Source organism: Echeneis naucrates, chromosome 21, assembly GCF_900963305.1.
Source record: "Echeneis naucrates chromosome 21, fEcheNa1.1, whole genome shotgun sequence".
Lineage (NCBI taxonomy): Eukaryota > Metazoa > Chordata > Actinopteri > Carangiformes > Echeneidae > Echeneis > Echeneis naucrates.
Genome location: NC_042531.1, coordinates 4,289,384 through 4,304,936, shown reverse-complemented (window position 1 = coordinate 4,304,936; position 15,553 = coordinate 4,289,384). Strand labels below are relative to the sequence as shown.

General features: G+C 42.6%; 1 protein-coding gene across 4 annotated transcripts in view; it reads right to left on the bottom strand.

Moving 5' to 3' along the window:
• sema5ba (sema domain, seven thrombospondin repeats (type 1 and type 1-like), transmembrane domain (TM) and short cytoplasmic domain, (semaphorin) 5Ba) overlaps window positions 1–15,553 on the bottom strand; it is a 144,117-nt gene that overhangs the window by 83,550 nt on the left and 45,014 nt on the right. For all 4 annotated transcript variants that reach the window (XM_029530088.1, XM_029530090.1, XM_029530089.1 and 1 more), the window contains one exon: window positions 1,875–2,105. In XM_029530088.1, coding sequence (XP_029385948.1) covers window positions 1,875–2,058 — 184 coding nt within the window. In that variant the 5' untranslated portion in view covers window positions 2,059–2,105. The remainder of the gene's footprint in view (window positions 1–1,874; window positions 2,106–15,553) is intronic.

The window sequence follows — 15,553 nt, the reverse complement described above, 5'->3', positions numbered from 1 at the left end:
AAAAAAAAAAAAAAGGCCAAAAGGCACAAAGCTCTTTATGTCCATCCACAGTTCCATTAGCCAGAGTTCACACCAACAACATGGGTGAGCTGGCCTGAGAGCAGTGAAGGAGACCTGGAAGGAAACACAACAGGGTCCGGTGTAAAAGGAGCAAAAACTTAAAATACTTCAGGAAGTGTCCACACTGCAGTTTTGAGGCGTTAGGGTATTTTTCGAATCACAAGTAAACCCTCTGGCCACCTCCTCAATTTTGCCGTTTCTTTCCTCCGTCCCCACCAGCCATTTTTTAGTTTAGTTTTTTTTTTTTTTTTTTTTGTTCCCCTCAGCCCACCAATCTTCGACGCCGCTCTTGGCAGAAGCAACACAAACAGACCTATTCAAAAACAAACACACCAATTTTGTGCGTGTTTACCTTTCATTCTGCCATATCTTTCTGTGATTCTGTGCCCCAAACCGTTCTGTTCCATTTCACGCCGTGAGGAAGACCTCGTTTCTGGGCTCACTGTACAGATGAATGGGTTAGATAGCAAGCGCTGTTTCTCTAAACAATCATTTCTATCCCGTCTCTGCATGCTTTTTGCTGTTCTCTTATGGCTGCCCGCTGACCTGCTTGAATGCCAAATTGTGAGCTATTACTGCGATGGGCGCAGGGGTACGTTTATGAAAATGGTTCATTTTTAATGCTGTGAAAAGTGGCATGTATGCAGCACGCTTCCATACATGGCAAGCGTGCAGTCACTGCAAAGCATTCTGGGTATGAATATACGGACAACTGTTGTCTGTATGATACATAACAGCATTGAAGCTTATCGACAACACAATCTCTCCACGAAATGGGAGAGAATGAAAGCAATCAGGCTTTGAGGTCAAACCCATTCTGACATATTCTCATAACTTCCTGTCTGTAATGGTGGTGGTGTTTCTTTTGGCTTATTTTGGAAGCACCTTTTGCTTTTAGCTCAAACGACTGTGTGATTATTTTCCATCAAAAAGCCAGAAAGTTTCCGATAATAAAATCAGTGAGGTCATGTGGCAAACAAATAAACTCAGATCACTTTTTTTGCAGTTTTAACCATCACAGGTATGTAGACTCACTGAACTACCATCATTCTTAATAGTCACGTTGAGAAAATTTGAACTCTGTCTAACTTGGATCGGGTAAAACAAACAAACAACAACCCTGTGAAACTTTTACACAAATTTTTGCTGGAACACTATGATTTCTCTCTCCACTTAGTTATTTAACCAAGTAAGTTATGCTGCTGCTACATAAGAAGATTCATTTAACAGCTGATTTAGCCATTGTTGAAAAAGAGGTCACAAAAAGAGGTCAAACCTCCTCTGAGCCGCCGACTGGGCGAGTTGATTAGCATGCTAACTCAGTAGGTAAGTGTTCAGTAAGTCATTAGTTAAAAAAAAAAGAAAAAGAGGGAGGGTTTACTTTCCACCGCTGGAGAGGATGATGATTGATTCTGAACTTGTGACACTTAGCAATCGCAAAAGTTACAATTAGCACATTTAAGCAATATCTTTCTTTTTCCCAGAAAGCATACACAAGCCAAAATAGTGGGCTGATGGCAGTGCAATTAGATAATTACACCATATCAATTATGGCACATAATTGTTCTCTTTCACTACGGACCTCGTTCTCCCACATTCTGCTTACTTCAGCTGCTCTGAGAAAAAAAACTATAGTATATATGTTTTTCTTTTTAACAGAAAAGAGACTTATCTGTTTATTTGCAGGAAATGAAACGTGCTTACACCATTTAATCAATATTCTTGTGTCCGCACAGATGTTGTTTGTGTAATAATGATTATTATCATACCGTCAGTTTTTTAAATTTAACAAGCAGTTACAGATGATTTCTAACCTTGGATGGAAACCTTTGGGTGTTCTTTCTTTGTGCACTCTGGTTGGCTGAGCGGGTCAAAGGACGCCGGGGTCGGTGTTGGCAGGACCGACTTCTGTGTGAAAACAGCCGGAAGGAGGAGGAGGAGGAGGAGGAGGAGGCCAGCCATCGACGAAGGTGTGGAGTCCTGCGAGGACGCTGTCATGGTGACGACCTCTCCTCTAACTGCCAAGGTGGGCCTCTGGGATACAACTGCAGAAGAGAGGAGACAACTTCAACACTTCAATGCAACATTTTTACATCTGTCTTCAAAGAAAAAGAGCTCTCTGAGTCACCTCTAAATCATTTCTTCCCTCAAACTTTCAATTCCTGAGGGGCTCCGGCTACGAATCCAGCATGGAAGAGCAGAAAAGAGAATAAAAAAGTCATGCAAAGGTAAAAAATTTTGGTTAAAGGACACAAACGGAGGATGAAAGCAAGGATGTTAGGTAACTAGTAGGTAGCTGGAAAGACGAGATATAAAGGTGAGTAAACGCAAAAGCAGGGATGGAAAAAAAGGATAGGGAGCTGAAGAGCGTGAAGGAGACTGAGAGGAAAAACTTTTCCACCTCAGCAACGAGAGCTTCTGGAAGAAGTACCTCACCTCTAAACTTCAGGTGATTATTTAAAATGTGCAATTAAACCTGTTGAGTTGTCACGGCTGATTAAATCTGGAAAATGAAAAGCAATAGTGGATCGTTCAATGAGGCGTTCACTTCCACGAGTCAATGAAGCAGAAATTAGTTAACTTCAATTTGAAGCTCTTAAAAAAATAAATAAATAAAAAGTGTCTGAGTCCTGAGCCCTGCCAAAAAAAAAAACCAAAAACCTATCGTTACTGCTCATGTGATTCATATCAAGACAGGAATAATATCCAGTCACAGAATCTGACCTCCACATTCTCACATTACGTAAGAAGCAGCAGACAGTCAGACACACACACACACACACACACACACACTCTCATACTGAGTAAACGTAATCTCCTCCAGTCATAACATACAAGTCCACGACACTGAGCTGAAGCCAGCGGTTCATCATCTTCCGCTCTGCACTCCTCACCATGTTAGCTTAGCGAGGTGTGAGATCATTAAAGCAGATTAAAAACCGAGAACATCAACTTTCTGCGGCACTTTATTCGGCTAAGACTCTCTGTAGGGTTTCCCCAGCTAATGCTTCAATCAATAACAAATTATTAGCATGGTTGAGTTGGAAATCAACCATACTCCCCCCGCAATCAATTACCCCCCCCCCCCCACCAACTACAGCTTCCAACTAATTAGGCAAATGTACACAGTGCCTATGTTTGTCATTAGAATACTGTTGAGTCACCGGGAACTGAACTTCTGCCAAAAAACGTCCTTCACATGAAATAGGCGGAAATATTCAATGTAGGCACTCAGCTAGGCCAGGTGGCTCTCTGGGGTCAGCAGACACATCCGTTAGTTTCATGCCCCCTTATGATCACACATGCTTCATATTTCAGATTGTTGTGCCCGACTGTTGCTGTATTTCCCTGTAGGATTAATGAGGAATGCTTGATTTGTTTACTAAAAAAAAAAAAAGAAGAAGCTTGTGGCCATTCTGATCTCGCCACACGACGCGTTAGACTTTGTGACGCAGGTCAGGTCATCGTTACACTGAGACAGAAATATTGCAGTTTGTGTCAACAAAAGCTTCAATCATGCAGATACTTTCATATTTCCTTCCAGACCGAAATGTCACAACAGTAGGTGAAGAAAAATAAAATAAACAAAAACAAACTTGAAATCTCATCCATCGTGCACACACAGGCCTCTCGAGTCAGCGGCTTCATTCTACCCGTCTCCGGTTTTTGAAAGAGTTGGCGGTTGTTTACCGAGCAAGCGTGAATGTGTGAGTTTGTCATCAAGCCAAGACACTCGAAAATGAATCATGCCATGATGACACCTGCACTCTCTCCCTCTTCTGCCTCATCTCACACTCCCCTTACTTCTAATGTGTTCGCTGTCGCCGACCAAGTAAAGCAAGTAAAGAGTTTTTTTTTTCTTATGTTTGGAAGATGAAAATCTAACTTTTGGAGATCAATGATGAGGGGCAGGACGTCAGTCTGGTTTCCATTAGCTGGACAGAAACGAGAAGAGCACAGCTTTTCACGTTGTTGGCTACAGTATCTTTTTTCCCTTCACGTTGGCATGATGAAAAATAGACTTGTGGTGACCCTCAAGGTGCAGTACTCGTGTTTCGTATTATATTTTGTCCATAATACTTCTAAATCAGTTACAGCATCAACACGTTTTCAGATCTTTAGGTGTCTGTTTTTAATCATATTTAACTTACAGAAAATCTGCATCTGTGGTAGCTTTTACTGAAAACTAGTTTCATTCATGAACTAGTTTTAATTTCATGAATAAATTTGAAGCCTTTTTTTTTTTTTACGTTTTCATTCAAGTAAAATAAAATGACCGAGACAGAAAGTACGTAACTAATGACAACTGCTGATGTAAAAAGCTGAGCATCTCACACCTCCCCTCAAACAGCACTTACAAGCTTCTTCAACCAAAGATGAGCCCGACTTCTGTCTTTTTGAATTTTGTAGCGCAGCTTTTAAGTGGAACTAGAAGTAGAAGCATACGCTCCAAATTCAGGCATGGCCTGACTGGTGGTCTGTTAGTTGCATAACTGATACGGAGCCTTTGCTGGTTACGCTTGAGGCTTTGCATGGACTGCTGCCTCGTTATCTTCTAACTCAAACTTTTCTTTTTCTTTAACATCACAGCGATAATGAACAATGATTGCCATAAAGCAGAATAATAAAAGCAGATATACTGAAGAGAGCGCGCTCCCTCAGTATATATGGACGTTTTCAGTTTTATTAAATATCTGACGGCAGAGTGACATGAAACATGTGGAGGAAGACAACGCAGGATGATATCCGGGGAGCGGAGGGGAGGGAGCTCGATCCTTTATATCTTTTATCTGCAGGAGCGGTTTTGGCAGGTGCTTCATTCACATTAAACCACAGAAAGTCAAAGGCTGACTACACAAATCCTTTCATCAGTCTAAAAGCTGGACGGAGAGCAGGAAGGACGAGATCATGACAGACGAGCAGGAGTTCAGACTTCGGACGCACACACGGGAAACCGTACGGGCAACAGCAGGATGAGGCGACTATGTGAATGTCAAAAAGTCATGTCATACACTCAAGCAGGCCGAGTTGCACATGCAAACGCACGCACACAAACACACACACACACACGCACTCAGTCTCAGCTCTGGAAACTGGCAAAATCCAGCCACGGACAGCTGGTTACACTCCATATTGGGGTCACAGCAAGTGAGCAGAACTGACGCACGCTGTGTGCCAACATCCGCACTCGACTGTGTGTGTGTGTGTGTGTGTGTGTGTTTGTGAGAACTTTCATGCAAGTATGTGTGTGTTTATTCTAAGCATGCCTCTTTAAGGCCACTCCAAACAGGCCTGCTAAAGTCCATCCAATATCCTGCTCTGTTCTGGATGAGCAACAGTTTAAAGTTGTCTAACTTTGAGGAAACCGTTACTACAAACCCAAAAGCGAGCGCATTCACCAAGCCGCTGCTCGCCACTCATGATGTGATGAGATGATTAAAAGTGCAGTATGTGCTGAGGACTTGGTGGGTACTTATGGAAATTTAACTAACAGATGTCCAGGCACGTCTTCTTGTCGATCACTTTTTGGCCAGTGCAGAGATAGATTCACTACCGTACGGCAGCCTGTCGCACTAACTGAAAAATCGAGTCTACTCCTGAAAGAATTCGATGTGAATGATGTGCGTGATTTGTCATCAGAGCCACAGACTTTTAATAACTACACAGCTGAATGAAATAGCATTCAAGGTTGTTACTGTATTCCCTTTTCAGAGTTTCTATTTTCTGATACGGGAGCACAAATCCACATGGTGAGAGGAGTGTTTTTGAGAAAACTCCCTTCAAATACTCATTCCTGAGAACTAAGACCAAAAATTGGAATAAAATACCACATTTCAGTAAACGTATCCTTTCGCCTCTGGCTGTGTGGGGCACTTAAACTGACCTACACATTCAGAAGCTTGAGGAAACGTGTTTCTTGTCCAGGTATATGGCACAAATATCTCCCTGGGCTGCTTCAGCGTAGTGAGGCATGTTGTAAACAATCCAAAGCAGCCAGTACGACACCTCAGCTTTTTCTTTTTTCCTCCTAGCAGCTTGTAGTGGAAAAAAAAAAAAAAAAAAAAAAAGGAGTACAGTGCCTTGGTGCTCGGATAATTTTGGAAAGCTCAAACTAGACAAACAGGGTAAGCTCCTCTTTAAAGGATCATTTCTACTCTTTATCCAGATGGCACTCGGTGAATCTGAACTTTTCCTTAACACAGACTCACATAAGTCCCTGCCATCGCCGGTGCGTATCTATGGCAACAGAGCAGCGAGTTAGTTGTCAGGGAACCAGGTTGACTGTATTTCGCCACAGACCTCGGCGGTCTCCCGGGAGGAGCCTGCTGACACAACACAGTGTGAGGAAGTGTCGCTGGGAAGCAGGCACAGTGAACAAAATGTGTTTAAAGTGAAGCGATAATAGTGCACGCATGTACAACACACCTGGCTACAGCTTCACAGCATCTTTGGCTCCTGATGCCGCACCCTAAGTCGGACCAGACCACATTCCTCCACACAGCAGGGCCTCTTCGGATCAAGAGTTGCCACAGTCCAGTCCACCTTCGGTGGCCGCTCCGTTTCAATCCGGCACCTTTAATTATGAACTGATGCTAACTCCCTCAGCACAATCTCATCCAAATCTATTTCAGCCCTGATTAAGTTGCTCCCGGCCCGCTGGGAGGTGGTGACCATTTCTGTGAGAAAGATGACTGTTTCGTGGTATTTTGCAGCAGGATGAGTAACTGAGTTTCTGCTGGATTGGGGAAAAAAATAAAAAAAATAAAAAAAATCTGTTTGTTGCCTTTAGAAAAATGTTTCATTGCAGATAGCAAGAAAAGAACTTTAATTGGTAATTCCTAGAGAAGCTCCCCAAAGGGGGTGAAAGCCTTTTTCCATTTTTCTTTGATTCGTTAGAAGTGATTAGATATCATAGTTAAACATCTTTTAGCAGCATTTGAAGTTAAGCCCCTCCTGAGCTTTAAGCGAACGGGGGGAAAAAAAAAAAAAAAAAGTGTTGTTCCTCTAAATCCTGCTGACGTCCTCCCGATGCTCATTATTAGCATCTGCGGCTCAGGAACACCGATCTCCTCAACCAAACGCTCGCAGGAGTTCTCTCTCACACGCAACAGGAGGAACACCTGTTTCCTCGAGGAGCCACACACGAGATCAGAGCAGTGCATGTGCCTCTGTTTAATCAAACCAACAAATCAAACCGGCTTTACGGCATCGTGATAAACGCAGACAGCCATGCCACGGTTGCATATTGCCACCATATTCCCATCCTATTCAACCTCTCCCACTCTTGCCCCGAGGGGGGTTTTGGTACAAGCAAAGCCACACTGACCATGTCTAATTCAATTCAATAGCTCAACCCCACCAATCTCTTTAATGCCCGCACTGCGATGTTGGGGGGGGTAAGAGGGGCCCCTCATGAGAGTCTGAAGGGAACAAGGGGGGGGGGGGGAGTGGGGCAAACATGCAGACAACACACTTGGGGGGAAGGACACAGGAATGTGCGATTAGAACGGTTACAGGGTGAGATGGCTGAGATTTCTTTCTCTGTCTTTTCACCGAAAGAAAAAGGTCAAAAAGGGGTCACGGCACGCACCTCCTGTTATTGAGTCACTTCACTCAAAGAACGCACAACTGGAGAAAGGATCTTCTGCAGGAATGAGGGAGGGCTGACCTCAGACTGGAGAAAACGGTGTCTGTGTGTGTTTGAGTGACAGGGACGATGAGGTGGTGAGAACGGCAGCCACTGTCTGGATTATGTCCAATATTAAATCAGAGGCTGCGGCGGAATCCGGGCTTTATAAATCCTGAGGGAAGGTGGCATCTGATCCGCTTGTAGCTCTGCCTCTGTCAATCGGGACGTGATGCGAGGGGAGACAGCGAAGGAGAGGAGGAGATAAGGGATGTGTGCTCGTATTTTGTTTACATGTTTGTGTCTACACACGTGTGTGTACCATTGTGGGCTTGTAGGAGGAATAAACAGGCTTTGCATAATACCTGACTGACTGCATTCCTTTCTAGTGCATTATTTTTCTTCTTTTTCTGGGAATTTTTTGTCTTTGTCTTTTATTCTTTTTCCTCGGGAACGATTCTTCAGTAAGTCATGAGTGGAATAACAGCTTTTAGTTCGATGCTTGACTCTTTTTAAACAGCAGATGAGAAAGAAAACAGTTTTCGACGATCACAACAGGTCAAGGTGAATTATTCCTCCATTTGCTATTCTCCTCAGTGATAATCTATCCATCTAAGGTTTTAACACTGATAACGGTGTGTAATGGTGAGGCTTGATAAAGTGTAATTTTGCAATTGTAATTTTATCATTAAGTCGATTGCATAAAATGGATAATTGCTTTTCCTTCCATACATTTTACACTCATCTAGATTCCCATGGGATAACGTGAGGGGGCTGACATTGTGAGAGGACGGGCTCGGCCATGGACAGGAGAGAAGTAAAAAAAATTCTCATATTCACACCTACGGGCGGCTGGGAGTCAGGGTTAGGGTTAACCTGACCTGCGAGGACCGCCGTGAGGAAGACGAAGGTCAGCAGGTTCAAACCTAAAAGGTTCTTGCTATGAGGAAGAAAACTCTGAATTCAAACACTCACAGCAGAAAGGCTGTTATCGCTTTTCAACACGGACGCTCACATACAGAGTGCGCACGCTAATTAATAATTTGCCCCATTAAATCAATAACTGCCGCACTGAACTTCATAAGTCTCAGTCTGGTATTACATGATTCTTTTAATCAGAATAATAAGTCGTGCTAGCAATCATGGGTCAAGTCGAAGGAAAGCAGCGGCAGGCCGTCAGCTGTGTTTTCGTATAAAGAGGTCTTTGAACTACTTAATCAATCAATCATTTATCAAATCAAATCAATCAAATGTTTTATGACAGCTCCTGAAATCAGCTCGGCAGTAATAAAATAGGCGGGCAGTGTTTCTTTTAACACAGACCCTGTGAAAAAGAACACAAATACAATTTCCTGTATTTTCATCTAACTTCTGAAAATGAAACGGACCGATTCAAAGCAAAGCTAATGTTGAATTAGATATCCATTCAGACAAAGCTATGAATCCCCGACGTCCAGTCAGCCTTTGTTTTTCACATCTTTTAGATTTATTTTGGTCAAACCACACTGGATCAATGATAAACAAATCTTGGGTTTCTTGTAGGAGCATCACCAATTAGGAGAGGAGTGAGATTTGACCGGAGTAACTGAGTGAGAGTTTGATTGAAGGATCTTGAGCTGAGGCCAGAAAGATGCGATTAACGGACAGTAAATGGCCAAGCAGCAGTTTTTTTTGTGATGTTTGACTGACAGCCACTGCTGAGGGTGGAGTCCTTCATCTTTCACTCACTCTTTCTGTCACGAGTACAATTACCGTGATCCATGAGATACGCTGGAAATCTTTAGCGTGCGCGCGCACACACACACACACACACACACACACACACAAAAACAGACCTGAACCTCACCGGCCTCCTACTTCAAACACAGACCTGTAACAGCCGGCCATTTTATACCCTTCCACATCCCCAGTCTGTAATAACACACTCCGTCTGGCCCTCAGAAACTTTATTATGATTTCACTTGGCACTGTCAACCACTGACTCGCAACTTCATTCACACGCACAAGAAACCGCAATGTGATATTACCAACCGCATTTCTACGGGAGGAACAGACCCCATGTTCACTTTAGAAAGTTACTCCACAGATTGAGAACAGACACATTATCGGGGGTACAACAGAGGCATCAACTCTGCCAGGACGGCTGCAGGAGTGGAAATCAGAAAAGCAATTTATTCTTTGAAACTTTTTTTCCTATGCTCACTGCAATCATTGCTGCGTTTTTCATTTTGTTTGTCTGCTAGAAATGGTGTAGAGGAAATGTACACCTAACACGGAGACGATGACGATGTGATCAGCTGCCACTGTGAAATTATCATTACCTTCCTTAAAAACACAGGAATAGAAAGCATCAGCGAAAGTTTTATTACTGTGAAATAAACATTCCCAAAAGACACTGACAGCTTCGAACAGACCAAAACAAAGTGACACAAAGTTATATCGGTCCGTTCGAAAGGAGACAGACCAAAATTAGTGATATACAGCGGGGAAAGCCAGTGTTATGTCTGAGAAGCTTGAACCAGGCGGCACGAGATGACACACAGGTCAGGAAATAAGATAAAAAACGTGTCCACGAATGCTAAACACTTCATCAACAAATGATCAAAACAGCAATACAGTTAAGTGCAGCGTACAAATGAGTCATTAAAAAGAGATGCCTCAGTGTACCAACCATATCCTCCAGACATACACAAACACGTGTTTGGTGTAAGAGAATCATTTATTTTAAATCTAAATATGTATCGCAAAAAGCTCCAACTGAAACTGCGACTGATTCTGCAATAATATCTTCCAAAATAATGTGATTTTCTCCGAGTCCTAAAATCAACTGCACACATTTTCTCAAAAATTATTTGAGATTTTTTGTTTACTTCTTTCTGTCTTTTAGAAAAACTTGACCTCCAAACAAATGCAAGACCTAAAATTTTGGTGAAGCAACTGATTACATAATGTGTGATGGCGGATCACTAATAGCACTTCAGTTAATTATAACTGAGTGATTAATAGCGAAATTGTGTAATTGTTACTTTCATATTTGCGGCATTAATTCAAGAGGAGCTGTTAACGTATTCAAGAGCGTACTGATATGACCTTCATCATTTAGCAGAGCAAAGTGTCGGAGCCGTGGGGTCAGAGGGGATAGTGTCCAGATGATGGGCTATTAGGACGCACGCACGCACACACACACACACACACACACACACAAAAAAAAGCAGAGAAAGAGTAACCACTCAAACAAAAGGTCCTTCCAAAACATTTCTGGCATGACAAGGTCATAAAAGAGGAACGTCTGCAGCTCTGAGTGGAGGCCGTTAATTAGAAAGCCAAAAGGTCACAAAAGAAAGGCAGTTTTTGGGGGAGGAGGAGGTGAGCCTATATCCTCCTCCTGTGCCCGCTCAAAAATATGGACCAATTAGAGTTATGTGAGGCAGACTGGAAAGGTGAGCAATACTTCATGTTCAAACGCCCCATAAAAGGAGAGGAGCCGCCATGCCATTAAGTTTTCCAGTGAAGGGTGTCTGAAAACTTTAAGTTCAACAAAACGCTCAACAGACACAAATTAAGAGACTCAAGCTGATTAACTGGTTTAATAACCAGTTAATCCAGAGGTGACGGTGGACAAAAGTCCAGTTTCGGTTTCGTGAGGGTTAATTATAAATTAACTGAATTTGGGTTTTTTAAAGTTTACTTCAGAAGAAATTAACCAACGGAGACAAAAACAGAACTGCTGCTCAATAAGTGAAGAAATCAGCACAGGTGCTTGTTACATCTGTCTAATCTAATTATTGGATGAAATGGCCGTGGACTTCAGTTACATTCTCATAGATACCTCAAAAATTTTGCATTTCTGCCTATTAAAGCGAAAAAGAACCTGCATCTTGCAGGTTTAATGTTAGCTTTTATATTGCTGATGGAAACCACCACAAACATGCAATTACCATTTATTGTTGTTGGTCCACAAATTCCACACGAGTGTCTTCAGCAATTACACTGAAGTTTATTTTGGTCATTTAAAAACACCCTGGTGGTGTCTGGGCCCGACTCCAGGGCCGTTCACGCTTCCAGGTCTTTTCACTGTGTGCAGTTTTGAGCTGCTAAATGCCTTAAGCTCGCCCCGGTGATGAGTTACAGACGCGGCCGGCCCGATAGCAGCTGATAACATGAGATAAGGCCACAGGACTCTCTCTCCCTTCACCTCAGAACATCAAGGAGCTGCAACGTCACAGACCATCTGAAGGATCCTGAGCAGAACAGATACCAGAACGAAGACGGAAACACTGCAGCGTTGACCTTTCGCTGAGGTCACCGTCAGCCACAGACTGCAGCAGCAGGACCGCCTGGCCGCTATTTGAGACACAGACTGAATAACCCCACTCCCTCGCCGTTCCTCTCTGCAGCCCAGCATTTATTAGCTGCTATTTCAAGGATGACATGATACATTCTGCTCTAATTAACTGAAGCAGACACCAAACAAAACGCACACAGGAGGGCGAGCCAGACAGCGCGAAGGGACGAGTGAATGCATTACATCCGGCTTCAAAGGGAGCCCGGTTCAAAACGTACCACCTTGTAGGATGTGCCGAGCTGCAGATATGTGATGAACAGCATGCAAATGCAAATACAAATTCAGATCTACACAACAGTGCAGACAATGATGAGCTTGTAGCTGCTGATTTCTGTCTATGTATTTATGTAGCTCATCCATATGTGGCGGTATGTTCCGATCTTCCGGACCACTGATGAAACATCCTGATTAGGTCTATCTAGATGTTTATATGGTGTAGTTGAACAAAGTGAATTCTTAGTCAGTGTGGTAGCCAATTTCATTCAGATTCAGTCACTGGTTTTGACATTTTAGCTTTTGTTGAGACTCTCCATTCACCGCCTGGACTCTACCTGTGCGCTGCTTCTGTGCCGGGCATGTTGATACACCGAGCTGCTTTCTGAAAAGCGGCTGCTGCAGACAAAGGTGATGAGAGCACTGAGAGCAGTTGGGCTGTAAAATAGGCATCGAGGAGGCTGAACAGCTGTGTGAGCTGCAGAGGTGGTAAAAATTCAATTACATTACATCTTCTTGTTTTTCTTATTATTCCACGCTTGTATAGCTGGTGACATGGGGCTGTTTGACAGCGAAGGGCAGAACCGCCTGTTGCTGTCTGAGCATAACATACTAGGTTGTTGGTCTTATTTTTGTCAAGTTTTATACATTTTATATTTTAAATGATCTGTTCATATTCAACATTTGCACATATTCAATGTCCACAATCCAAACTTGATGAGTTTCTGATTGTTATTCAGAAAAGTGTCCCCTTTTTCATAATCTAACCTTTCCATCATGTCCGTTTTTTGGGAATCCAAATAAACAACTTTGGCATTGAAATACTTTTGTAATGTTTGGGAAAACATATAAATATAAATATATATATATGGAAGATAAAAGATAGTGGAGGTATCTCAGCGTTTTTAGATGTCTACTCTGTTCCATTCGACACTCATCCTTATTGGTCCAGTGAGCTGGAGATTAGTTTTAAATCATTAATTCCCACATTATTTTGACTCCAAAGCAAATATCAGTGATTATTTTTAATTAACTGTTTATTTCCACCAAAGCTCAAATGTATTCTGGTTTCGAGTTTGATATAACAGGCAAAAAAAAAAAAAAAAAAAAAAGAGGCTGCAAATCCTCCCATCTGATTAGAAGAAGCATATTTGGCGCTTTGCTTTATAAATGATTTATATGATAAACTGACTCTACGTTTCAGTATGGCAATGAAGAAAAATCTTTAATGGGATGAAAAAGACGGACAAGAAGAAATAGTTTCCTGCTGTATCCTTGTAGACGATTAGTATCCGCCTGCGCCGACATGGCAATTAAGTATTTGGTTTGTGAGCATGAAGCAATTAATACCCTTCGCCAATTAGAAAGATGGCGGGTGTGCGGTGGTATTAGCAGTAATGATCCACAACCCCATCAGGAGGAGTCACACTCAGGGACAGACAGGAGGGCAGTGAAAGAGCCCAGAGGGTTCAGGCAGACATGTTAAGGGTCAGCCGTGTCACAAACATCCACAATGATACACACACAGACACACACACACACACACACAGCAAACTGCTCAGGACAGAAACATTGTTTCCTTGGAATGCCGCCACCTTTAAAACGTAGCCATGTAATATTTTTAATCAACATCCCATCACGTTCCAGTTTCATGTTCAATCAACATTTGCTATTGGACACTTAAAAAGAAAGAAAAAAGAAAAAGAAAGAAAGAAATAAAACCCCATTACTATTTAAGAGATACGCCTCCCGGCAACTGATTCCAATTTCATCTGAAGTGGAACTATCCAGTAGTGAGTGAGTTTGGGTAAATGGATGCTCTGCCACTCAGCTCACTTTCAGCTCTTAACCTTCAAATTAATAGAAATGCATTCAGACCTGCAGCGTCCCAAGTCCACGTCGATGTGATATTACACCGACGTCACACTAACATTTTATTTCTCCAGTTTCTTTCTTTAAGCCTGCAAGATAGAGAAACTTTTCTTCCCCCCAAAGATGGGCAAAGAAATGTTGCAATAAACAGTTTCTGCTGGGAGCTCAAGGAGTTTATACCAAAAATAAAAGGACAATAGCTATTCCTTGAAGCTTGCTGCAGTCATAACTCAGGACTCGGTTGCACTTGGATGTTTTCAGTAGAACTTCGGGGTTAGTGTACTAGAAGTACCTATTTTATTCCTCTGGCAGAAGCTAAGCTGGAATTCAGACAGATATCAGCGCCGTGTAAACACAGCAGCACACGAGGCTGCCGATGGGGCTGCGTAGCTTCAGGCACCGTCAAGGCACTAAATTAGATCAAGGTGGTCCAGTTTGAGTAAGACATCCATGAATGTGAGCCCCACTCAGATAGTTTAAAACCACGGTACAGAGAAACAGAACTCCTAAAACTGACCTCACAAAACCTTGTGAGAAATCTGTATTTCTTATTTAGCGGGAAAGCCTTCATAACAATAACGTCATCTCATATATAAATACAACATGTTTGAACCGTATCTTTATAATCTGACTCTAAAACGAAACCACATCTCTGTGGTCAAGAGGCCTGTAGTGTTTGAATGGGAGCAGGTCAGTTAGTGTTTGTGTGAGCGACCGCAAGAGGACATGATGCTAATCCTGCAAAAACAAGAAACTAAAACAGGAAACTTAAAACAAACAGAATAACTTTCCAACCCATGAAATTCTGGGGCGGGTGGGAACGTACGCCCCGGTAAGAATAAATAAGTTGTTTGACAGAAAACAAGCATGTATCGCCTTGACTTTAGATATTAAAAAACTGTTTTGTTTTGTTTGTGCTCTCCCTCACCTTCTCCTCATCCTGTTCTGGCTCTTTCCTTCCTAAAGCCGATCTTAAATGGAGGAAGTTTTCCCCAATCTCATCTGTGCCAGTGATGAAAGCAAACACAAGCGCTAACTGACATTTAAATGCAAATGTAACCAGCCGGATTTCACGTTAAAAATCTGCGTGTTAAAAAGTGTTTAACTTTCAGTGGAAGCTCGTCAGCCAGACATCAGATGGGTGGAGGTGGTTGACTCACTCTTCATGGCAGCAGGCCACTATTTAACGTAGCTTCGAGTGGAGGGAGTTATTGGTCAGATGGCGTCTGCGGGTGAAATACAGATATCACCGTCGCCTGTTTTATTCAGCTGCTTGCCGGCTTTGTTGATATAATAAAGACTTTACGGTAATGGCGTGATCATTCACTCCGCCCGCACACCAGCCATGAAGCCGGTAATGAGAAGAGAGAGTCTAAACCTTTGCAGCACTAAAGGGACGTGGAATTTGGCACACTTTTCACTCCTTGTATCATCGT